The 23894-nt window shown below is 41.8% G+C and overlaps 1 protein-coding gene across 4 annotated transcripts in view; it reads right to left on the bottom strand.

The window, feature by feature from the left end:
• The window catches only part of LOC149539139 (peptidyl-prolyl cis-trans isomerase FKBP19, chloroplastic-like), a 248668-nt gene that overhangs the window by 37179 nt on the left and 187595 nt on the right, over positions 1 to 23894 (bottom strand). For all 4 annotated transcript variants that reach the window (XM_089800464.1, XM_089800467.1, XM_089800465.1 and 1 more), the window contains exon 8: positions 10846 to 10901. In XM_089800464.1, the coding sequence (XP_089656590.1) occupies positions 10846 to 10901 (56 nt within the window). The remainder of the gene's footprint in view (positions 1 to 10845; positions 10902 to 23894) is intronic.

Genomic DNA, 23894 nt, shown 5'->3' with positions numbered 1-23894 from the left:
GAGCACTTATTAGTGATTGGCTTGGTAAGTTTAACATTGACAATGAGTTTGAATGTGTTCTATGTTCCAGCTAAGTAGAAAACACAACATTTATTTCTTCATTGTCCTTTTGCATATGCCCCTTCCTTGCAAAGCATGGAACTTGTTATAGGATCATTCTTTTCTTTAAAATGAGTTATCTATTGCTTGCATTTGAACTATTATGCATTCTGTTGTTATTTGGTGGAAGTGCAATAAAAGAATATTCAGGAAAAGTTTGCTTGATGCCCATCTTGTTCAGCAAATAATTGAAGAATCAATCTCTGAGTCAGTTATTGCACATGTTCATAAACATAAAAATTGCTCTTACCCTTCCGCTTCCTGGGACAACTTGATACTTTAGAATTGCCCTTCCACTAAGTTACCAGTTAATGGTTCTCTTAAGCAGCATTCTAGTAATCACATTAATATGAAAGAGGCAAAGTGGCTCCCTCCAAAAAGTCCATTTGTAAAGATGAAGGCAATCCAGAAATTTCTAGGTTGGGAGTTTGTCTTAGGAATGCCTCTGGAGATTTATTGAGGGTGAAAGCCATTTCAATTTAACTGGGTACAAATAATACTGCTGAAGCATATGCTTTTCTTGATAACAAAATATTCAAGCGTAGAATGCCTTTCACTTGATGCGATATATGTAACAAGTAGGGAGAGGCTCTTCTTATTACAACAAAAGGTCTCATCAAATACTAAATACAAGACCTTTTCCAAATATTCGACAGTTCATATTTCCATCTGCATGCCTCTTCGCATGGTGTATGACACGTCTCTTTATATAGTATTATCTTAAATATTATCATAAAATGTCTCTTTCAGCTGAAGGCAACCATAATGGTCATAACAAACATATTTCTATTTTATAAAACCAAAGATAAAGATCTCTATCGCAGCTAAACTCTTCAACAAATAGAGCACTTATTAGTGATTGGCATGGTAAGTTTAACATTGCTAATGAGTTTGAATGTGTTCTATGTTCCAGCTAAGTAGAAAACACAACATTTATTTCTTCATTGTCCTTTTGCATATGCCCCTTCCTTGCAAAGTGTGGGACTTGTTATAGGATCGTCCTTTGCTTTAAAAAGATTTATCTGTTGCTTGCATTTGGACCATTGTGCATTCTGTTGTTATTTGGTGGAAATGCAATAAATGAATATTCAGGAAAAGTTTCGTTGATGCCCATCTTGTTCAAGAAATAATTGAAGAATAGATCTCTGAGTCAGTTATTGCACATGTTCATAAACATAAAAATTGCTCTTACCCTTCCACTTCCTGGGACAACTTGATACTTAAGAATTGCCCTTCCACTAAGTTACCAGTTAATGGTTCTCTTAAGCAGCATTCTAGTAATCACATTAATAGAAAAGAGGCAAAGTGGCTACCTCCAAAAAGTCCATTTGTAAAGATGAACTTTGATAGTGCATCCCGAGGCAATCCAAAAATTTCTAGGTTGGGAGTTTCTCTCAGGAATGCCTTTGGAGATTTATTGAGGGTGAAAGCCATTTCCATTTAATTGGGTACAAATAATACTGCTGAAGCATATGCTTTTCTTGATAACAAAATATTCGAGCGTAGAATGCCTTTCACTTGATGCGATATATGTAAAAAGTAGGGAGACTCTTCTTATTAGAACGAAAGGTCTCATCAAATACTAAATACAAGACGTTTTCCAAATATTCGACACTTCATATTTCCATTTGCATGCCTCTTCGCATGGTGTATGACACATGTCTCTTTATATAGTATTATCTTAAATATTATCATAAAATGTCTCTTTCAGCTGAAGGCAACCATAATGGTCATAACAAACATATTTCTATTTTATAAAACCAGAGATAAAGATCTCTATCGCAGCTAAAATCTTCAACAAATAGAGCACTTACTAGTGACTGGCTTGGTCAATTTAACATTGCTAATGAGTTTGAATGTGTTCTATGTTCCAACGAAGTAGAAAACACAGCATTTATTTCTTCATTTTCCTTTGGGATATGCCCCTTCCTTGTAAAGCGTGGGACTTGTTATAGGATCGTCCTTTGCTTTAAAATGATTTATCTGTTGCTTGCATTTGGACTATTGTGCATTCTGTTGTTATTTGGTAGAAGTGCAATAAATGAATATTCAGGAAAAGTTTCGTTGATGCCCATCTTGTTCAGAAAATAATTGAAGAATCGATCTATGAGTCAGTTATTGCACATGTTCGTAAACATAAAAATTGCTCTTACCCTTCCACTTCCTGGGACAACTTGATACTTAAGAATTGGCCTTCCACTAAGTTACCCGTTAATGGTTCTCTTAAGCAGCATTCTAGTAATCACATTAATAGAAAAGAGGCAGAGTGGTTCCCTCCAAAAAGTCCATTTGTAAAGATGAACTTTGATAGTGCATCCCGAGTCAATCCAGAAATTTCTAGGGTGGGAGTTTGTCTTAGGAATGCCTCTGGAGATTTATTGAGGGTGAAAGCCATTTCCATTTAACTGGGTACAAATAATATTGCTGAAGCATATGCTTTTCTTGATAACAAAATATTCAAGCGTAGAATGTCTTTCACTTAATGCGATATACGTAATAGGTAGGGAGACTTGTTATTACAACGAAAGGTCTTATCAAATACTAAATATTGTTTACCGCATAGATTAATTGATTAACGCACACAGACAATGAAATAAGAATAGCAACAGCAGTACTTCTTTATTCGCATATGCCAATAGATACATCCAGAGCATAAGATCTAATGATTACAATGCTTCCCGAAGGAGATATAAATACTCACCGAAGGGCCTTTCGGAAGGTTCTCGAAGGAACCCATCGGGCACAAGTCAGCTACATAAAAAATAATACATACTACCCTACCTGTCGGCTCATTACAATTATTTACCGACTACATCATCCCCCCCAAAAGAACAGTCATCTCCTGACGACAATACAAAAAAATTGTGCAAGGAATAACCAAATAGATGCTATGCAGCTGAACGGGTTTGTGCTCTCAGATCGCTTAACTTGGCCCAAAGCTTGTAGACTTGTTCCTTCAGAACCTTCAGCTCCGCTTCTGCTTCCATCTGAAGCTCCAGGACGGACTGCATCATCACTCCAACTTCCCCCATCTCCTTCTCCTTGTCCGCTGCTGCTTGCACCTTCTCAGCTACCAATTGCTCCTACTCTGCTAGTAGGGCTTTTCTCTTGGATTGCCAGACCGCCCCCTTCGTTTCCTAGGCTGCTCTCTCGAAAACCAACCTAGCAACTGACTCCTCCCGAGCTCTCTCAGCTGCTACATGATTTTCCTGCGCCTTCCGAAGAATGTAGTACACCTGCTTGTGCAACCTTACTAACTCCTGAAACAAAACCTCAACCCGGCTGTCCACACCAAAACCCGCCGTGGTAGACCACTCCTGAAGCATCTCATGAGTCTCTACATCCGGCAAACCTCGCTCCTCAAAACAGACCGTGAAGGTAGCTGGGCATCCAAGTTTCATGAACGAGATGACTCCCTCTAGCTCCCTCACAATCGAATCTAATGCCTGAGCCTCCATGGAATCCAAAACCTGACGAGTCCGTGAGGCTAGAGCTGTCAAGTTGGCAAGAAATGCCTGCTTCATTCTTGCCTCCCGTGCTAATGAATGTCCTTGCATAACCATCTCCACGGCATGAGCCATACGCTCAGCAGTGCAATGCGATGGTCCAATATCCGAAACAGGCTGTGCTAGCTGTGGCTGAGTGTCTACCTCGGAAATATCATCTCGTGTAGGAGTCAGTACATAAGCCATCCTAGGAGTCGGAGCACGGTGGAACCGCATGCTCAAAAAAGTACTGACCTCCCGAATGCGACTCTCTCTATCACGCTTTGGTGTTGCCAAAAGTGTTGCATCCATCGTCACCACTGCATCCGATCCTACGACCTCCAAGTGTACATCGGAAGTATTATGTCCGTCTGCTAACTTCGGTGCTGGAAGATCAGCTACCTCCATGGCCATCTCCTCTCCTTTGTCTGGTACGTTCTCTACTGAAGGTTCCTGAACTCCTGCTAGTTGTGCTACGGTGACTTCCACTGTTGTTTGTGCCTCGAAACTCCAACTTGTTGCGCTACAAGAACTTTTGCTGGCTGTGCTACAGCAACATCTGCTGCTGGTTGAGATACAGTAGGTGCCACAGGTGCTGCTATCGGAAGTGCTTCAGTAGGGGCTTGAAAAGTCCCTTGGCTGATAGGTGCTATTGTTTGAGAAAAACCTACAGCAAACCCAACTCCCAGTTGAACAGGAGAAGGCCTTACCCCGTGCTGCCATGATGCTGTTACTATGACGGCCTGCTGGGGTGCACCGATCATCAATACCGGCCGCCTTGCCTATCCAAACCCTGGAATGTCAGCCATGCGCAGACCTGCTAGCACCAAACAGGGAGTAACGGGAACTGTACTTCGCGAAAACAGCAAGGGGGTAGCAGTGACAAACTAAACCTCCTCATCATCATCTTCTTCCCCTTCTTTGTCCCCTATACTGTTCTCCTCCGAAGATGTCTCCTAACGGCCATTATCCGTATCACCCCCTGTGTCCATCCGAGGCCTCTTTTGTCCTGCAACACCTTTCTGCCCCGTGGCTGTATCCAAGTGCTTCCACCGCATGATTGGGGGTTCTCCAGGAGCAAGTGGTCCTAATTTTGCCTCCAACTCATCTCCTCGAATCATCCATGCTGCAGCGTCAAGAAAGAGGTTAATGGCATAGTGAGGCATATAGAATTTCTTATGCTGGAGGGTCATGAACTCATGCATACGCTCAACCAACATGTATGCCCAATCGTACACTTTTCCGTTCATTATTCCATTCATCATAGACACCTATGGAAATGAGATATCGGATGCCCTAGATGATCCCGTAAGCTTTTGACGAAGTCCATCAGGCATCGCCATGGTCCTTCCTGAATGCATGTTTTCTTTAAACCCCTCCCCTTCGATGTCCCAACCAATGCCTCCTGCTCTGCTTTCGTCATATTCCCACATCCCAATCTAATAAAAAATAGATTTACCTCCGTAGAAATTTTCTTCGGTTGAACCCAAATGTTTACCGCATAGATTAATTGATTAACGCACACAGACAATGAAATAAGAACAGCAACAGCAATACTTCTTTATTCGCATATGCCAACAGATACATCCAGAGCATAAGATCTTATGATTACAATGCTTCCCAAAGGGGGTATAAATACTCACAAAAGGGCCTTTCGGAAGGTTCCCGAAGGAACCCGTCAAGCACAAGTCGGCTACATAACAAATAATACATACTACCCTACCTGTCGGCTCATTACAATTATTTACCGACTACAAATACAAATAACTTTTCCAAATATTCGACACTTTATATTTCCATCTGTATGCCTCTTCGCATGGTGTATGACACGTCTCTTTATATAGTATTATCTTAAATATTATCATAAAATGTCTCTTTCAGCTGAAGGCAACCATAATGGTCATAACAAATGTATTTCTATTATATAAAACCAGAGATAAAGATCTCTATCGCAGCTAAAATCTTCAACAAATAGAGCACTTACTAGTGACTGGCTTGGTAAGTTTAACATTGCTAATGAGTTTGAATGTGTTCTATGTTCCAGCCAAGTAGAAAACACAACATTTATTTCTTCATTGTCCTCTTGCATATGCCCCTTCCTTGCAAAGTGTGGGACTTGTTATAGGATCGTCCTTTGCTTTAAAAAGATTTATCTGTTGCTTGCATTTGGACCATTGTGCATTCTGTTGTTATTTGGTGGAAAAGCAATAAAAGAATATCCAGGAAAAGTTTCGTTGATGCCCATCTTGTTCAACAAATAATTGAAGAATTGATCTCTGAATCAGTTATTGCACATGTTCATAAACATAAAAATTGCTCTTACCCCTCCACTTCCTGGGACAACTCGATACTTCAGAATTGGCCTTCCACTAAGTTACTAGTTAATGGTTCTCTTAAGCAGCATTCTAGTAATCACATTAATAGAAAAGAGGCAAAGTGGCTTCCTCCAAAAAGTCCATTTGTAAAGATGAACTTTAATCGTGCATCCTGCGGCAATCCAGAAATTTCTAGGGTGGGAGTTTGTCTTAGGAATGCCTCTGGAGATTTATTGAGGGTGAAAGCCATTTTCATTTAACTGGGTACAGATAATACTGCTGAAGCATATACTTTTCTTGATAACAAAATATTCAAGCGTAGAATGCCTTTCGCTTGATGTGATATATGTAACAAGTAGGGAGACTCTTCTTATTACAACGAAAGGTCTCATCAAATACTAAATACAAGATCTTTTCCAAATATTCGACACTTCATATTTCCATCTGCATGCGTCTTCGCATGGTGTATGACACATGTCTCTTTGTATAGTATTATCTTAAATATTATCATAAAATGTCTCTTTCAGCTGAAGGCAACCATAATGGTCATAACAAACATATTTCTATTTTATAAAACCAAAGATAAAGATCTCTATCGCAGCTAAAATCTTCAACAAATAGAGCACTTGCTAGTGACTGGCTTGGTAAGTTTAACATTGCTAATGAGTTTGAATGTGTTCTATGTTCCAGCTAAGTAGAAAACACAGCATTTATTTCTTCATTGTCCTTTTGCATATGACCCTTCCTTGCAAAGTGTGGGACTTGTAATAGGATCGTCCTTTGCTTTAAAAAGATTTATCTGTTGCTTGCATTTGGACCATCATGCATTCTGTTGTTATTTGGTGGAAGTGCAATAAAAGAACATTCAGGAAAAGTTTCATTGATTCCCATCTTGTTCAGCAAACAATTGAAGAATCGATATCTGAGTCAGTCATTGCACATGTTCATAAACATAAAAATTGCTCTTACCCTTCCACTTCCTGGGACAACTTGATACTTCAGAATTGGCCTTCCACTAAGTTACCAGTTAATGGTTCTCTTAAGCAGCATTCTAGTAATCACATTAATAGAAAAGAGGCAAAGTGGCTCCCTCCAAAAAGTCCATTTGTAAAGATGAACTTTGATAGTGCATCCCGAGGCAATCCAGAAATTTCTAGGGTGGGAGTTTGTCTTAGGAATGCCTCTGGAGATTTATTGAGGGTGAAAGCCATTTCCATTTAACTGGGTACAAATAATACTCCTGAAGCATATGCTTTACTTTATGGCATTCAATTGGCTAATTCTGAAGGTTTCACAGAAATTCGCATTAAAGGAGAATCATTACTGATTATAGAAGCAACCAAATCAAGATGCTGTCACAATTGGAAGCTTGGGTATATTCTCCAACAAGAAAGGGATATTATTAATTCCTTCCAAAGTACTGTAATCAGTCACATTTTCAGAGAGGTTAATCAAGCTGCCAATTATTTGGCCAATCATGCTTGTGATAATGGTTGAGATACTGATATATTATTTAGTGGAGATGAAGATCAAATACAGTATTTTCCAGAATTTCACCACATCCTTCTTAATGATAACTTGAACAGAGTTTGATTTCATTATTTATTCATTGTGATTTCTGGAGGAGATGGGACAATATTGTCTTCTGTTTGGAATAGACAGAGTGTATTCCTAAAATTCAAGGTGGGAAAAAGATACAGCAGGTAACACATCTGGAAGCTACGCCACTCATATATCATTTTGAGTACAGGAACAAAAATAGTGGGAAGCAAAATTAATGAAGATGAGTTCTTATCAAGCAGGGAGAATGATAATTAGAAGTGAGATTGGAGAAGAAGCAGTGAATGGAGATTGGTTAGAGAACAGTAGCCATGGTTTGAGTGCATGGACCTGTTAACAAAGGTAGTAAAATTATTAACTGGCAATTCAAAGTACAGTCAATTTGTAATAAGGGGACTATTTACTGTTGGCAATAATGTTTGGATAGAAGTGAATATTTTTGTTTGGTTGTCTGGACAGCTCCCATGATTCTTCCGAGACCCAATGAACTATGAATTTATTTTATTTGGATGAACTCGGGATAATCAACGATTTGCAAGATTCATTATGTTTCACTGCCCCTAAGTTACTGCTCTAAAATAAGCAAGACTCTATGTTTCTACCTGGGAATCACAGGCTATCATGTGGTAATCTTGTTATCCTAAGTATAATGACGGGGATCATTACTCTAATTTGGAATAAGTTTATATTCCTCAGTGATCACAGAACTTTCCTGATCTTAGTACCTCCGTAAATGGCAACAAGGATTCATAATATTAATGTAACAGCAGAAAAACAGAGCATAGCGCCAAACACAGCCCAGTAAACAGCAAAATCTTGGAGCGAACATGCAGAGTAGGCAAAGGAAAACATGAGATAATCAGTGAGGACAATCGACTTGTGCAATTTGGCATTAAGGGTGTCGTGGCGAATACACATAGTTTGTCATCTATATCAAAAATAGAACAATCATATTTTACTATGCTCTCTTGTATAAATGCAACGGTCTCATTTTTATATCTCATAACAGATTTTATGCAATGAACTGGCAATTACAAAGGATGGCACTGATTAAAGCACTAAGGAGACTGTTCAGGTACTCAACTTCAACTGGCTTTGGACTCAGCGGTCATATTTTAATGGCAGTTACAGTCATTAAATGCAGGAGTGAATGTTTAACGGATTTAAAAACATGCTACATGGCTGCCATGAAACATTTTCTCCATGAGCACATCCTTCTGTAGAAGTAGGAGTGAATGTTTAACAGATTTAAACAAATGCTATGCGGCTGCAGGTATCATGTGATGCGTAGCTGGCTTACATCTGGTTTCTGATAGGGTCTGTTTTTAAGAGAGGGATCTGTTCATTAGACTTTGCACAAGTTCTACATAGCTATCAATATGAGTTCTTCAAGTTCATCTGTATTTGATCAACGTCTGCTATCCTGTTGCTTTGGATGTCATAATTGTTTGAGACAACAAATGGAGTACAGGCCTACCAATACCAGAATTGCTTTGACTTCTTTACAAGGTCAAGTTGTTATTCTTGAACATGTTGCTGATGATAATCTGGGCCTTTTCTTCAACATTCACTGTGATGTATGCAAAAGATCAGTCTGTAGCATTATTGGAGATGGAAGTGTTATATCCCTTGTCACATAGAGTTCTGTACCCCCTTCAAGTGCAGTCCATATATGTTTCCAATAATGGATTGACTCATACTCCAGCACTTGTTGAAGCAATAGGTGTCCTCCTGGGTACATCTAAAATTGAATCTCTTGTCCAGAATATGCAGCACTATACTCTTTGGCGTGGTAACGGTTTTGTTGAAGGTCTTTTTCCTCGTGAATCTCTTTTAGAGATGCCAGTTTTGGTATCCATTTTTGACAATGTTAAACTTGCTTTTGAGGTGAGAGACATTCAGATTGTGAGGGATGTCCTCTACTGCTACAGGAGTGCTCTTAACCCGGCTCTTGTCAATCAGATTAGAGTACGAATCTCTGCTATCTTTACACTCTTCAACATGATGATGCTCATCTAATGCCCCCAAGAACTGAAGATTATGTTGCGGAGTTGATGGTTGGAGATTTCCTGACTGGGAAAGCTGGTGATCATAGTTGATCTTTGCTGTCTTGTCAAGAGGAGGTTCCAGATTTGATTATGAAGAATGTTTTGATAGAACGCAATAACATGTAGCTTTCAAATGAAAATGATGTAAATGCTACCTACAGCAGATTAGCTAGAACCACCTTTAGCTATTATCACCTTTGATATGTTCAATTGATGCTTTGTTCATTTGGGATTAAAATTTACTATTCTCATAGATGGGCAGATATACAAGGTTTGTAAATAAATACATGTTCTAAAGACAGATTGTTCTATCAAATTACTGTAATCATATATATATAGGCTTTTTGCCTTTCGATTAAAAAAATACAGAATTTCTCTGAATAAATATATGGGCCATATATTCCAAAGAAGTGGGATTGGATAAGTTGGTTCAAATTCCCAAGGTATCCATTGCTTGAGTGTAGCTAAAAGATTCCCATTATAGCCTTTTAATATTACTCTCTTGTACTTCAAATTTGCATCCTATTATATATCAGAAGCCCTCAAACCCAGAGCTCCTTGATTTTGCAATTGAATATAGTGGCTTTTGAATAGCAAAATGCCATAAACTAAAACTAGTCCTTAAAATAGAATAGATGCAGACATTTGGAAGAATCTACAAAGGAACTAGACAAAAGTTGTGGTGCTAGCATAAGGAGCCAGAGTTGTGTGTGCAACCCTACCATGGTGAGACTTCTTTTATCAAGACCTCTCATACACAATTGTAAATAGATCTAAACATAAAATACATCAGTAGAGGATGAAAAGCTATAGAGATCTAAACAAGCCATAAAAGCAACACCATTAAAATGAAGGCACCAGAACAAGAATGTCAGTAGAGTATACCTATGAGGACTAAATAAAATTAATAAATTGGCTTGGCATTTTCGCACGAGTCTTACAAAATCTAGCAAGAAGAATCCTTATAAAGATCAATAGGCATCTTTGTTGAGCACTGTTTAACTTAGGATCCAATAGTCTGGAAGGGAATATTAAGGTATGAAGGAAAGAAGGTTTGATAAGAAAGACAAAGGTGTACATAATCCCAAGGGTCAGCCATAGCTGCCACACACAACACATATGGACCAAACATAAGAGAAATGCACTAACAAATAATGAAAATAAAGATGAAAAGGAGTAGCAATTTGAAACATTTGTGGCAGATTGATTCTACTGAATGTGACTACTAGCAGACAATCAAAATGCAAATCCTCCATAAACATGCATAACAATGAGCAGATAACAGCATAAATTGTTCAAATCATATCACAATTTTCAAAGACAAAGGATTACAATAACCTTCTGACCCCACCAATGCTCATACTTCCTACAGCCTCCTCAAATGCTGGGATGACCTGAAAAAACAGTTCAGATTGCATTCACTATAAAAAATTACCTTGCAGCATAAAATAGATTGTTAAGGTATAAAACATTTTCTAGTTCCATACAAAATAAAAAGACTCAAAGAAACATTTTTACATCTAGAAGTTTAGAAATAAATGCAAATTTGAGCATTAGGCTGTCTTCAAGGGAGCTTTTTAATAGTATGAACCACGGGAAATTGCCACATTTCCATTTTTTATATGTCAGTTTTGTAACCATCCTTTCTTATAAAAATAAGACATTTTGTTAAATATCAACATTGAACAGTATATGATCATTACTTCAAAAATTAAAAGCTTTTGTAACATGAAAATTAGCATCAGAGAGAACAAAATCTACTTCTTGAAAAATACATTAAGCCTTAGGCATCATTGAAATGGCACAGTACATTCACATCATCTTTATACAAAATGACAATAAGAACCTCAAAGCTATAGAGCTAGTATTACAGAAATTGTTGGGTACTTAACAGACTCACCAGCAAGTTTCTACTATAGTTGCTGAATATGGTAAACTTGGCAGGACTCTTGAGTCCCATAGGTCAAATTATACCAGCTAATGAAATGTAAAATTTGAATACTAAATCCTACAAAGCTAAAGGAACACAACTTAAACTCAAAATAGTTCTCTTGCAAATGTATTTGAATTACTTGTTTCATGTGTTAAATTTATGTAGTTTCATTTGCAAGATACAGTCATTATGAGTTTGATGCTTGTATCTAAAGCATATTATCATTTAATATAAAATTCCTAAGAGAATTTTGTATACTGTTGGTATTTGTACATATGTTTATAATGGTTAATTTTAGTTTATTGTTTAGGTTTATTTGATTTTCAAGGGGCTTTCTCTCCTAAACTGAAGAGATGCTTTTTTCGCACTCTATTCCTTTTCATTTGTCTCTTTTGGCTTTGTGTTGAAAAAACAAATTAAAGGCTAATAATTTACTGTAATGTCCCTAATTGAACATTTCTAATTTTCACTCTCTGCTTTCCAAATTTATTTTAGTCTGAATCTATATCTAATAAGTGAGGTTTCATCACCTTTATATACATGGTAATCCTAGGGGTCGTGCCCTTTTGAAACCATTTGATCAATAATATATCATATATTAGTAGTGTAACACAGGGACACGTCCCCCCCCCCCCCCCCCAAAAAAAAAATTGGGCCATTCTGAAGACGGGGATGTCCCCGGGACGGGGGGATAGCGTCTCGGCGTTTTGGGTGGCGCCACTTACAACGCCACCCCTGTCGGAGATGGCGAGACGTCTCCGAGACGGCTAGAGGTCTCCGAGACAGCGAGACGTCTCCGAGTGTGGGGTGCAGGGGGACGCCAAGGAGTCTCCTTCATTGATTTGACATTTTGATTTGGACTCTTGGAGACTTGTAGTTTTTGTTTGCATTATATACTTATTTTGATATCATGATTCATGTCACATGATACTTATTGTAATCATCTTTATGTCATGACTCATGATCATTGTTTATTGCATAGGTTAATTAAGAATTGCACACAGATAATGAACACGAACACGAACAGCAGAACTCTTATTATTATTCGCATATGCCAAGATATTACATTAGGTTATGATGATGATTACAATGATCCCGAAGGGAAATATAAATATTGTCTGAGGAACCTTCTCGAAGGTATCCGTCGGCCACATACAACATGCCAACTACAATAATAGAACCTTTTGGATACATCTTGATACATGTCGGCCTGATGGCACACATCCCGATACACTGATAGAACCCTCCCGATGCACCATTGGGAACATCTTGAAACACCGTCGGGAGCCTCCCGATACACCGTCGGGAAGCTCTTGATACACCATCTGGAAGCTCCCGATACATTGTCGGGAACATCTTGAAACACCGTCGGGAACCTCTCGATACACCGTCAGGAACACCCTAAAACACCATCGGGAAGCTCTTCATACATCGTCGGGAACATCCTAAAATGAACATCCTGAAACACCATCGGGAAGCTCCTGATACACCGTCAGGAACATCCTGAAACACCATCGGGAAGCTCCTGTGAGGAACCTCCCGATACACCGTCGGGAACATCCTGAACATCGTCGAGAACCTCCCAAAACACCGTCGGGAAGCTCCTGGTACATTGTTTCCTGACGACATCATCTCCCCCAAAAAGAAAAGTCGTCTCCCGACGACGAGAAAACCAAAAAAATCACTCTATTTACATTATTTATAAAGCAAAAACAACATGGACGTAAACATCATCAACCCGAAGGCTGAGTCTCGGACTGTGACGACCGGTTGCGTCGAAGCTGATACACCTGATCTGTCCATACCTGCAAATCAGCTCTAATCTGTGAGTTCTCCTCCACCATTTCTTTCAGCATCAAAGCAACCTCCTGACACTCAGCTTCCTTCTGATCGTGAGCCTGTTGCGCTGAGTCCTTCTCCTGACGTGTTGTTGTCAACTGCTGCTCGGCTGCTGCTAGTTGCTGCTCCACTGTGGTTAACTGCTGTTCTGCCTGTTGTTTCCCTCGCGTACTCTCCTCGAGCTGTGCTAACAGCGCTGTCCGTTCCGCTTCCCATGCAAGGTGGTGGGCGGTAAGTTGGTCGACCATCTCCTCCCGAGCCTTTTTTGCCGTCTCCCAAGCCTTCCACCCAGCCTCTGCCCTTCTTCACTCTGTTAGCACCATTTCCGCTATGGACTTGCTTTGCTCCGCAATGACAGCCAGGCGAGAATGAATATCCATGTCCTCCGTCTCTGCTGGTAGAGGATCTGACGCTTGCACTCCCATGGCCACTTTCTTGGCTGTCGCTGCACTCTGATCCTCCCCTTTAGGTGATGCTGGTATCTTGACTATCTCACTGTTGGACCAATGGGCCTCCAAGGGCGTGTGCTCTCTCATGGGAGACTGAATGGAATGACTTCTGGTGACAGGGGCAAGTAGTTGGCGCCTCAGGTACTCACTCGCCCGACTTGCTACACTTGTTGCTGGGGCCTGGGGTGCCGCTTTAGGGATACTGGAGTGAGCACTCTGATCCTCACTTAGCAGAGTGTCTGCTACAGTGACTACCACATCTGACCCAATCACTTCCAGCCGAACCTGCTCCTGCGTACCTCTCCCACTGACTCCTTCCTCTGTCACAGGCTTCGCCATAGGAAGTGGCTGAGGCAAACTCTCTAGTATAGGTATGGGAGTTGGTTCGTGAATCGCTAGCTGCGTACTCGTGGCTACAGGTACTACTGTCCGCTTGCACATTGCTGGCTACACAGGTGCTACTGCTGTTCGTGATGCAGGATGTAGAGTAACCGGGGTCATCACCACTGGACGTCGAAACTGACCAAACCCTGGGATGTGAACATCTGCCATGGTGTGAATGTGGGGTGCCGAAATTACCGGAGCTGAAGTGATAGTCACAGGTGCAGCTGGTCGCGGAAAGCGAAGTGGGACTGCTGAGACTATGCTACCTTCCTCATCTCCTTCCTCCTCTTCCTGTTCTACCTCCATACCTTCAGAGTCGTTATCCTCATCGCAAGATGTGTCTTGATGGCCACTATCGGTGTTACCCGATTCCTCCATCTCCTGCCGTGTCCTCTTCTGGCCCCTGCTCTTCTAACCTATAGGTGTATCCAAATGCTTCCATTGCATTACCGGAGGCTCGCCAGGTACTGCCAGAGTCAGCTTAACTTCTAGCTACTCATGGGGTATCATCCTGGCCGTGGCGTCCAAAAAGAGTCCGATGGCGTAGTGCGGCATATAGAACGTTTTGTGTTGTAAGGTCATGAACTCCTCCATGCGCGTGGCTAACAATGAAGCCCAATCATATACATTACCGTTCATGATTCCATTCATCATACTAACCAAGGGGAAGGAAATGTCAGATGCCCTGCTGGATCCTGTAAGCCTGCTTTTAACCACATCCATCAAACACTTCCAATGTCCTTCACGAATCTCAGACTTCTGCAGCCCTCTTTTCTTCGACGCGTCCATGAGAGTATCGATGTGCTTCTGTACTTCGTCGTTACACACCATCTGTAAGAGCTACAACTTCATCTCCTTGCTCATCTTTTTGGGTTTGCCATCAATCTTGGCTCCACCTTGCGCTGCCCCTGGTATACCAAAAACTCTCGTAAAATCAACTGGCCAAAAGTATACCACTATGTCATACCCTAAATATGGAATTGAGCATTTTCGAGAATGCCTGTCATAAGCCTCAATCATCGGCCGCAAAACGCCCTCAAAGTCCCTAATACAAAAAGGTGGCATCCGGATAGCCCACTCCACCTGCGCCTTTCTGATGCTTGCTTTAACTAGGTGAGTATCTGGATGTTCCGCCCACCATTTCCGACAGTCTGCTCCATTTAGCCCTTCGAAAGCTACAGTTTATGGCATTGTCTGGACATCCGGTTGAGTCTGTACTTTTGCCCTGTACTTGCTTGTATCCTTCCCCCGTGGCCGTGCTTGCAAGTGTCCCACCTGCACATCCTGATTCATGGCGGAATCCACCTCCAGTTGCTTTCGCCAAGTCCTCCTACCAGCTGAGTGCATACTAGTTTGCTAAAATTAAAGCCTTCAGGTGAGTTATCGGTTTGGACTGCTGCAAAAATTTCCAAGTACCGCCTAGGTTCCACGATTTGAAGGGGAAAAATGAAATCGTCCAAGGGACTTCGTCTTGATCAATCAGCGTATGAGTCTGATTATGAATACCTTTTTCAGCAACAGGAAGATCTTGTGAGAACTACACAACAATGCTTCAAATGCTCTGAATCGGATTTGTTTTGACAGCGGCCTTCCACACACGGTTCCCATAACAACATTCAAAACCAATAATCCTTACCGTTAACTTCCTGCTTACGGCTTCTGCTCAAGTAAGCAAAGCGAAAGAAGAATCGAGCTTCAAAGGGCACCCCTTAATCTTCCATTCGATGAGTCCCACGGAATCACTGTAAGGCGAAGTAGAGCAGTGCAAGGCATTGCCTCTTCCCGTCATATACTCCAACAACGGCGGGGTTAGAACAATCTTGTTCACATTAGAGAACAAGTCCGGTAGGTCCAAAGAGATCATCGGTTGAAATCACCCAGGGCGAAAGACGGGATCAAGAATGAATAAGGAGTACATGAGACTCGAAATCACAGAGGGCTCGCTCTTCCACCACACTCAAGGCCATTCTGAAAGCGTACTTCAAGGTCAACAGTTGCTAGTAATTCTTTGACTATGGCAGACTGCCCTGCGAGTTTAAGAAGAGGAAGACCACATTTCTTGTGACCCTCACACCTGTCCTGTTTCCACAGATCATTTGCCTTCGCAGGATAGAATCAAACAAAATAGGCCCTAAGACAAGCCCGTACGGTGTCATGGATAACACTGTACGGTGACATAGGTTGGCCTGCCGTACGGTGTTCATCGTACGGACCGTACGAGGACCATCGTATGGTCCTCTCTCTCTCTCTCTCTCTCTCTCTCTCTCTCTCTCTCTCTCTCTCTCTCTTTTGAATATATATTTTAACAGCAAAGTCAGTTTTCCCTTCGACCGTCAGCATCGTCGGTCTGCAACGACGACGAGGTCACCCGAAGGTCATTTTCCGACACAAGTCTTCTGACCGTGGTATACCTTGAGCTTTGAGCCATTTACCGCCTGGGGCACTTCCTGTCCATCCAAAGTCCATAATTTTATTGCTCCATTGTCTCCTACTTCCTGAATTTGATACGGTCCAACCCACTTAACTTTGAACTTGCCCAGCTTGATCTCATTCCGGCCGTCGTACTTCAACACCCACTGTCCGGGCTGAAACCTATTCAATTTCAAGTGCTTATCGTGCCACGCCTTCCGCCTGTTTTGGGTTACTTCAGTGGCCCACTGTGCTAACAATTGCTTTTCCTCCAACCTGTTTAGTTTGTACAGCCGCTCCCTTAAGCTTTCCATGTCGCCCAACTTGTTTTCTAGCGCTATCCGCAGGCTTGGTATCATGAATTCTGCTGGTACTACAGCCTCCTGCCCAAACATCAGTTGAAACGGTGTGTGTCTTGTTGTAACTTTATACGCCGTACGGTAAGCCCACAGAGCTGAAGGTAATTTCTCCTCCCAATCCTCTCCTTCAACTGCGCAGGATTTGTATATAATTGATACCAGAATTTTGTTGGTAGCTTCGGCCTATCCGTTTGCTCTTGGGTAGTACGGACTTGACAGTGAATGGTAAATTTTGAACTCCGTGGTGAGCAGTCGAATCACATGGTTTACAAAATGTCCTCCTCTATCGCTTGTTAATTGTAATGGAATGCCGTACCTGGTAATAATTTGCTCATAAATAAACTGTGCCGTACTTACCGCTGAGTTGTCTGGTAGTGCACGCGCCTCCACCCATTTAGTCAAGTACTCCATGTCGACCACAATGTAACGGCACCTTCTGGTTCTGCTCGTCTTCAGGGGTCCTATGAAATCCAAACCCCATCGTTCAAAGAGCTCCTGAGCATGAGAGGGATTTAGAGGCATGAAGTCTCTCTTCAAGGGTTTCCCCGCGCGCTGACATGTATCGCATGCAACAACCCATTCCCTAGCGTCATTGTATACTGTTGGCCACCATAATCCTGCTAGAAGTATCTTCCGTGCAGTTGTGTTCAAGCCCATGTGTCCTCCTGTCAGTCCTTCATGCGCTTCCTTCAGTACCCATGGAATTTCTTCCTCCAGGACACAACACCTCAAGATCTGATCGGGTCCCATTTTATACAAAAGTCCATTAATCAGCTGAAATGTTCCGCTCCGTATCACCAACTTCCGTCTTTCATTCGATGGCATGGTATTTGGAAACTATCCCGTCAACAAGTATTTGCCGATGCTTGTATACCACTTCGGTAGTGCGGCAATCTGAAACAATTGTGCATCAGGAAAGTCATCATTCACACCATCTGCCGGTTCTCCTGTTCTGATACGTGAGAAATGATCAGCACTTACATGTTTCTTTCTTGGCCGTACGATGATCTTGAAGGTAAACTCCTACAACAGGAGTAACCATCGACTGATCCTTCCTTGAATGACTGGTTTATTGATCATATACAATAGGGCCTGATGATCGACATAGAACACAAACGGAGTAGCCAGCAAGTAGTGTCGAAATTTCTGCACAGCATAGACCATCCCCAATGCTTTCCGTTCGGTCGTACTATAATTTTGTTCTACTTTTGATAGTAACCAACTGGCGAAGTAGATCGGATGATCCAACCCGTGGCTTCCTGTCTACGCGAGAGTTGCTCCGATCGCATAGTTCGATGCATCCACATGCACATGAAACTCCTTATTCCAATCTGGGTATGCCAAAATAGGTGTTGTAGCCAGTCGTACCTTGAGCCCTTCAAATGCTTCATCTTGTTCCTTGTCCCATCGGAACGATTCTGTCTTGCAAATTAACCTATCCAACGGATATGCTATCTTGGCAAAATTTTTGATGAAACGCCTGTAATACCCTATATGCCCAAGGAAAGATTTTACCTCTGTCACATTGGTGGACGGCTGCATCTCCAATATGACCTGCACTTTGTCCGGATTTGTCTTCAATCCCTCCTTACAGACTATGTGTCCAAGCAACCTTCCGTGTGGGACCATAAATCTGCACTTCTTCAGGTTCAGGGCCAAACGCGCACGGCGACACCTTTCCATACACTCGCCTAAGGCTGCTAGATGTTTGTCCTCCGCACTGAACACTGACCAATCATCCAAAAATGCCTCTAAGTTTCCGGCGGACATCTTGTCAAAAATGTGTAGTATGATTCGCTGAAATGTCGCAGGCGCATTGCATAGACCGAACGACATCCGATTATAGGCATAGACCCCATCTTCTACGACAAATGTCGTCTTCAGTTTATCCTCCTTTGCGATTGAGATCTGATTCTAGCCGGAAAAACCATCCATAAATGAGTAGATCTCATGTCCCGCTACCTCCTCCAGGATGCTGTCCGTGAATGGGATCGGGAACGGATCCTTGATGGTGACTGCATTCAGGCATCGGAAATCAACACATATTCAAATCTGAATGGAGTCCTTCTTCAGTGAGATCACGATCGGGGATACCCATTCACTGGTCTGCACCTTGAAAATAATGCCGGTTTCTAGCATCCGATTGATTTCCTCCGTAACCTGGGCCGCATAATTTTTGTTCATTCTGTAGGGCCTCTTCCGTACGGGTATTGCTCCTTCGATCAATTGAATGCGGTGCACACATAATTCAGGTGGTACACCCTTTAGGTCCTTGTAAGTCCATGCGAAGACATCCTTATACTCTAAAAAGATCTTGAATGCTGTTGTCTTTAGTACTGGGTCCCAATTGTCTCCTACTAGTATGTTCTGTGGTTCCGCTTCGTCTCCCAAATTCATGGTCTGCAACGCGACTTCATTGTATTTGATGGGTTCCCCTTTAGTGAACTTATGTGCCAGGGTCACATCGAGTGACGCATCCCCTTCCTTCATTTCAGTAAACTCCTTTGGAAATTCATCAATATTGTGTTCTTCTATTGTCAGTACGTTGCAAGTTGGAAACAATTCATAATCCTCTATCTGCCAATGGTAAAGACCATTTACTGAATCCAAATCGTCATCTCCTTCCAGTCGTAGAACTCCCTCCTGATCTGGTTCCATACTTTTCCCCTTTTCATCCTCTTCTCCTTCAGAATTTGACGATAGGGCTTCTTCCCCGACCATCTGAGTGTGCAGATCGATAACATACTTCCGGCCTTTGCTTTCGAGTGATAAAGTATTTTTCTTCCAATCGTGCTTTGCCTTGGCTTGTATCAGCCACCCTCGACCCAGAATAGCATCGTATCCTTTCCGCCTTAGAGGAATCACCACGAAATCCAACAGGAATGGTTGTGTTCCAATTGTCACTGGTTGCGCTGTGAGTATTCCCAATGGCTTGATTCCATGTTGATCAGTTGTTAACAACTGGAAGGTGGGTGGCCACAATGTCGGCTGTCCCAACTTCCTCCAGGTATCTTCTGGCAGCACATTGACACCAAACCGTCCGTCTACAATCGTGTCTGTTAACACAGTTCCGAGAATGCCCATTTCAACAACCGCCGGATAGCGTCTAGATGAAAGAGCTAACAGCATCGGGTCTTCTACACTTGTGTCTCCCTGTTTCTCCTTTTCTCGCTCTACTGGTTGCTTAGTAATCGGGACTGTATTCGTGAGTGCCGTACGGAGTTGAGGCATAGTGAGCAACAAATCATTGATCCTGACGGGTACCTCGGCTTGCAAGAGTTGTCTTACAATGTTTTGTTCTGCACAGTTGTGTACAGAGGTACCCGGTGTGTCCTTCAGGGGTGTCGTTGCTCCCTATGTTACTTTCTGAATTTCTGCACGAGCTTCCTCCAGTCTCTTCTTTTCCTCTATCGGATCAGGGTAGAGCTTCGCCTGCTTCCGAGTGATAGCCAGAACTTCTTCCTCGTCCGTCCTGACGGTAATCAAGTTTACTCTGGACTTCGGGCACTTAGTATCATCATGATCGCCAAGTCCACACCATCGACATAGCAACTTCGGTGTGTTCGCCATTGTACACTCTCGAGGGAAGTGACCCCACAAATTGTATGCACGGCATTGAACTATCGGTCGGCCATTCGCATCATACTGGATTCAACTTCTTCCGCCATTATTGTTGTTGCCACTATTGTTGTTGTTTTGACCACGCCGATTATTTCTGTATCCTCCCGATGTGGCACCTTCTGTATTGGTGTTCCCGTTCCCTCCTGACGGGGATGCCTCCTGTGTCAGGAACACTTGTTGCGGTGTTCTTGTTTTCAAATTAAAAGGGCATTCCTTTACCGAGTGTCCCATAATCTGGCAGATCTCACAATATTGCTCTTTCGGGTAGGATCCCTTCGTATGGCCTTCCTTCTTGCACTCCGTGCACCATAGTTCATTGCCCTTAGTTTCCTTGTTCATGTTCTTGAATTCCTTCATCATCCGAATCATGTCTTTCTGAAGGGCACAAACCTTCTTGCTGCTACCCTCATCATCATTTCTATCTTCTCTTGAAGAGGCGTCGTCATCTGAATCGGATGAACTAGTCTTCTTCTTCTTCTTGGTCTTCTGTTCACTTTCTAGGTTCATTGCCCGGTTATATGCTTCAATGTATGTCGATGGTGGCACGATCTTCATCTTCTTCCGCAGCTTTGGGTGAAGGCCTTCAATGAACCATCGTTTCTGTAACCCGTCAGCTGGCTTATTCTCCATCTTATTGATCAAGTCCTTCAATTTCCTTGCGAAGACTCGGATTGTTTCATTCTTCCCCTACTTAGTATTGAATATCTCTACTACAATTTCATTATCATCGCGCAGGAGTTGAAATTTAGTGATGAACTCCTTTTTAATGTTATCCCAACTGTTTAACTTTTGTGGATCGGTATCGGTAAACCAATCAATTGCAACACCCCGAAGGGTTGCCGGAAATTGCCTGATCCATTCATTTGTATCCGTTATGCCATTAGCTCTCCAAATCTTTTCACAGGTTTTACAATGTCGAATGGGATCAACTGCTCCATCACCATCAAATTTAGGTAACTCCTCCTTTGGTCCCGCCATCCCGACGCTCACGCTTGGTATTCCGATGCTCACACTTGGTATCCCGACACCTGTGTTTGGTGAAGAAGGGTCTCCGTTAAGTGAATATGTTCCTTCTGGAAGTGGATCTTGGACGAAGAGTTCACTCCACGCTCTTGCTCCTTCGGCACTCCGAGCCGTGCGAGTCGATTCTCTTCCGTTTGGATTGTCTTTCGTCGGCAAACACCGATTCAAAAACTCCTCCCTTGCCTCTTCCACCAATTCCACCCGCTATCGCGTCTCCTCTAACAATGCTTCCGCGCTTTTGCGTCCATCGACAGCAATCTTCTGGAATCTCTTTCTACGTTCGGCTTGCTGTGCCAAAATCAAATCTCCATGTGCGGTGCGTATTTCGTCCTTGTCTTTTAGCTTGTTCTTATTCTTGTTTAGCTGATTCGGCATTACTCTTCATTCTCCTACCTTTCCAGGTCCATCGGGCAACGGTGCCAAATGTTTACTGCATAGGTTAATTAAAAATTGCACACAGATAATGAACACGAACACGAATAGTAGAACTCTTATTATTATTCGCATATGCCAAGATATTACATTAGGTTATGATGATGATTACAATGATCCCGAAGGGAAATATAAATATTGTCCGAGGAACCTTCTCGAAGGTATTTGTCGACCACATACAACATGCCAACTACAATAATAGAACCTTCTGGATACACCTTGATACATGTCGGCCTGACGGCACACATCCCGATACACTGATAGAACCCTCCCGATGCACCGTTGGGAACATCCTGAAACACCGTCAGGAACCTTCCGATACACCGTCGGGAACATCCTGAAACAACGTCGGGAACATCCTGAAACACCATCGAGAAGCTCCTGATACACCGTCAAGAACCTCCCGATACACCATCGGGAACACCCTGAAACACCATCGAGAAGCTCCTGATACACCGTCGGGAACATCCTGAAACACCATCGGAAAGCTCCTGACACACCGTCAGGAACATCCTGAAACACCATCGAGAAGCTCCTAATACACCGTCAGGAACATCCTGAAACACCATCGGGAAGCTCCTGTCGGGAACCTCCCGATACATCGTCGGGAACATCCTGAACACCGTCGGGAACCTCCTGAAACACCGTCGGAAAGCTCCTGGTACACAGTTTCCTAACGACAATCATTGATTACTATTAGATAGTAGAATCTAGATACTCATACTATTGATTTGAAGGCTGATATATAAAGTCTAGACTAATATTTATTATTTGCCGATGTTCAATTTTCAATGTTCATTGTTTGTTTGTCATTTGATCATGAATCATGATGTTCCAGTTGATATAGTATATATTATACCATATGTATAGTATATACACCCTTGCTCCTTCCGCCACCCCCCCATCCCTTGCCGCCGTCCCCCCACCGTCCCCCTGCCGTCCCCAAATCAAGGCCCCTCTGTCCCCCCGTCTTGGAAACTTGTCCCCCCGTCCCCCCGTCTCCCAGGGCGGTGTAACTATGTATATTAGTATTTTTATTAGTATTTTTTTTCACATAATATTTTATCATTTAAATGGTACCACTTCATTACTTAAGTTACATTGTCAGTATTGTATATTGTTATCTTATTATTTGTTTATATGGTTTGATAACATAGTATTCTTTGTATATTATTTATTATTTATTTACATTTTAATTTCATTTTAATTATAGTATTGATTACGTTAAATATATTGCCATCATATTTTATTTTAACAATAGAATTACAATAATCTATTTACTTGAATAATTAACTATTTTTATATTTATATATTAAGATATTTTCAATTATTATCTATATTTATACTTATTATATTTGAGTTTTATTATATTTAAATCTATTCTGGAAGTGGATGATTTAATTAAAATTTTAAACAAGGGGATACGACAGTCCTCCCCTCTCAAATTTGCTTGTCCTCAAGCAATGATAGTTTATATAAATCTTTCTATGTAGACTCAAGATAGAAATATCAAGTATGCACTTTGTTGTTGGAAAACACAAGATGTACACAAGGTAAACATATGAATGCATGAAGACACAATGTAGACATATGAATGCATGAAGACAAAAAACATACACGATGTAGACACATGATGTGTGAAGACACGAAGCATACACGATGTAGGCACATGATGCTCGAAGACGTGGAGCATACACGATGTAAACACATAATACACATGTTATGCAACTCATTTATCAAGCCCTCTAATTTATAATTTTTAGGGTAATTCCTTATTGTACTTGCAACCACAAAATCATCAGTACATATATACATACATATATAAATTTCAAAGAAAGTTGTGTCATGATAAATTAGGTTTAGGCTAATTCAATACCAAGTCCAAGAGCCAGACTTTGACTCTCTTGGCCTCGGTATCAAGTATTAGACATACGCACA

Source organism: Cupressus sempervirens, chromosome 9, assembly GCF_028749045.1.
Source record: "Cupressus sempervirens isolate cs-2001-9-10 chromosome 9, ASM2874904v1, whole genome shotgun sequence".
NCBI lineage: Eukaryota > Viridiplantae > Streptophyta > Pinopsida > Cupressales > Cupressaceae > Cupressus > Cupressus sempervirens.
Note: the sequence above shows the minus strand (reverse complement) of the source record. Positions and strands in the feature narration are given on the sequence as shown.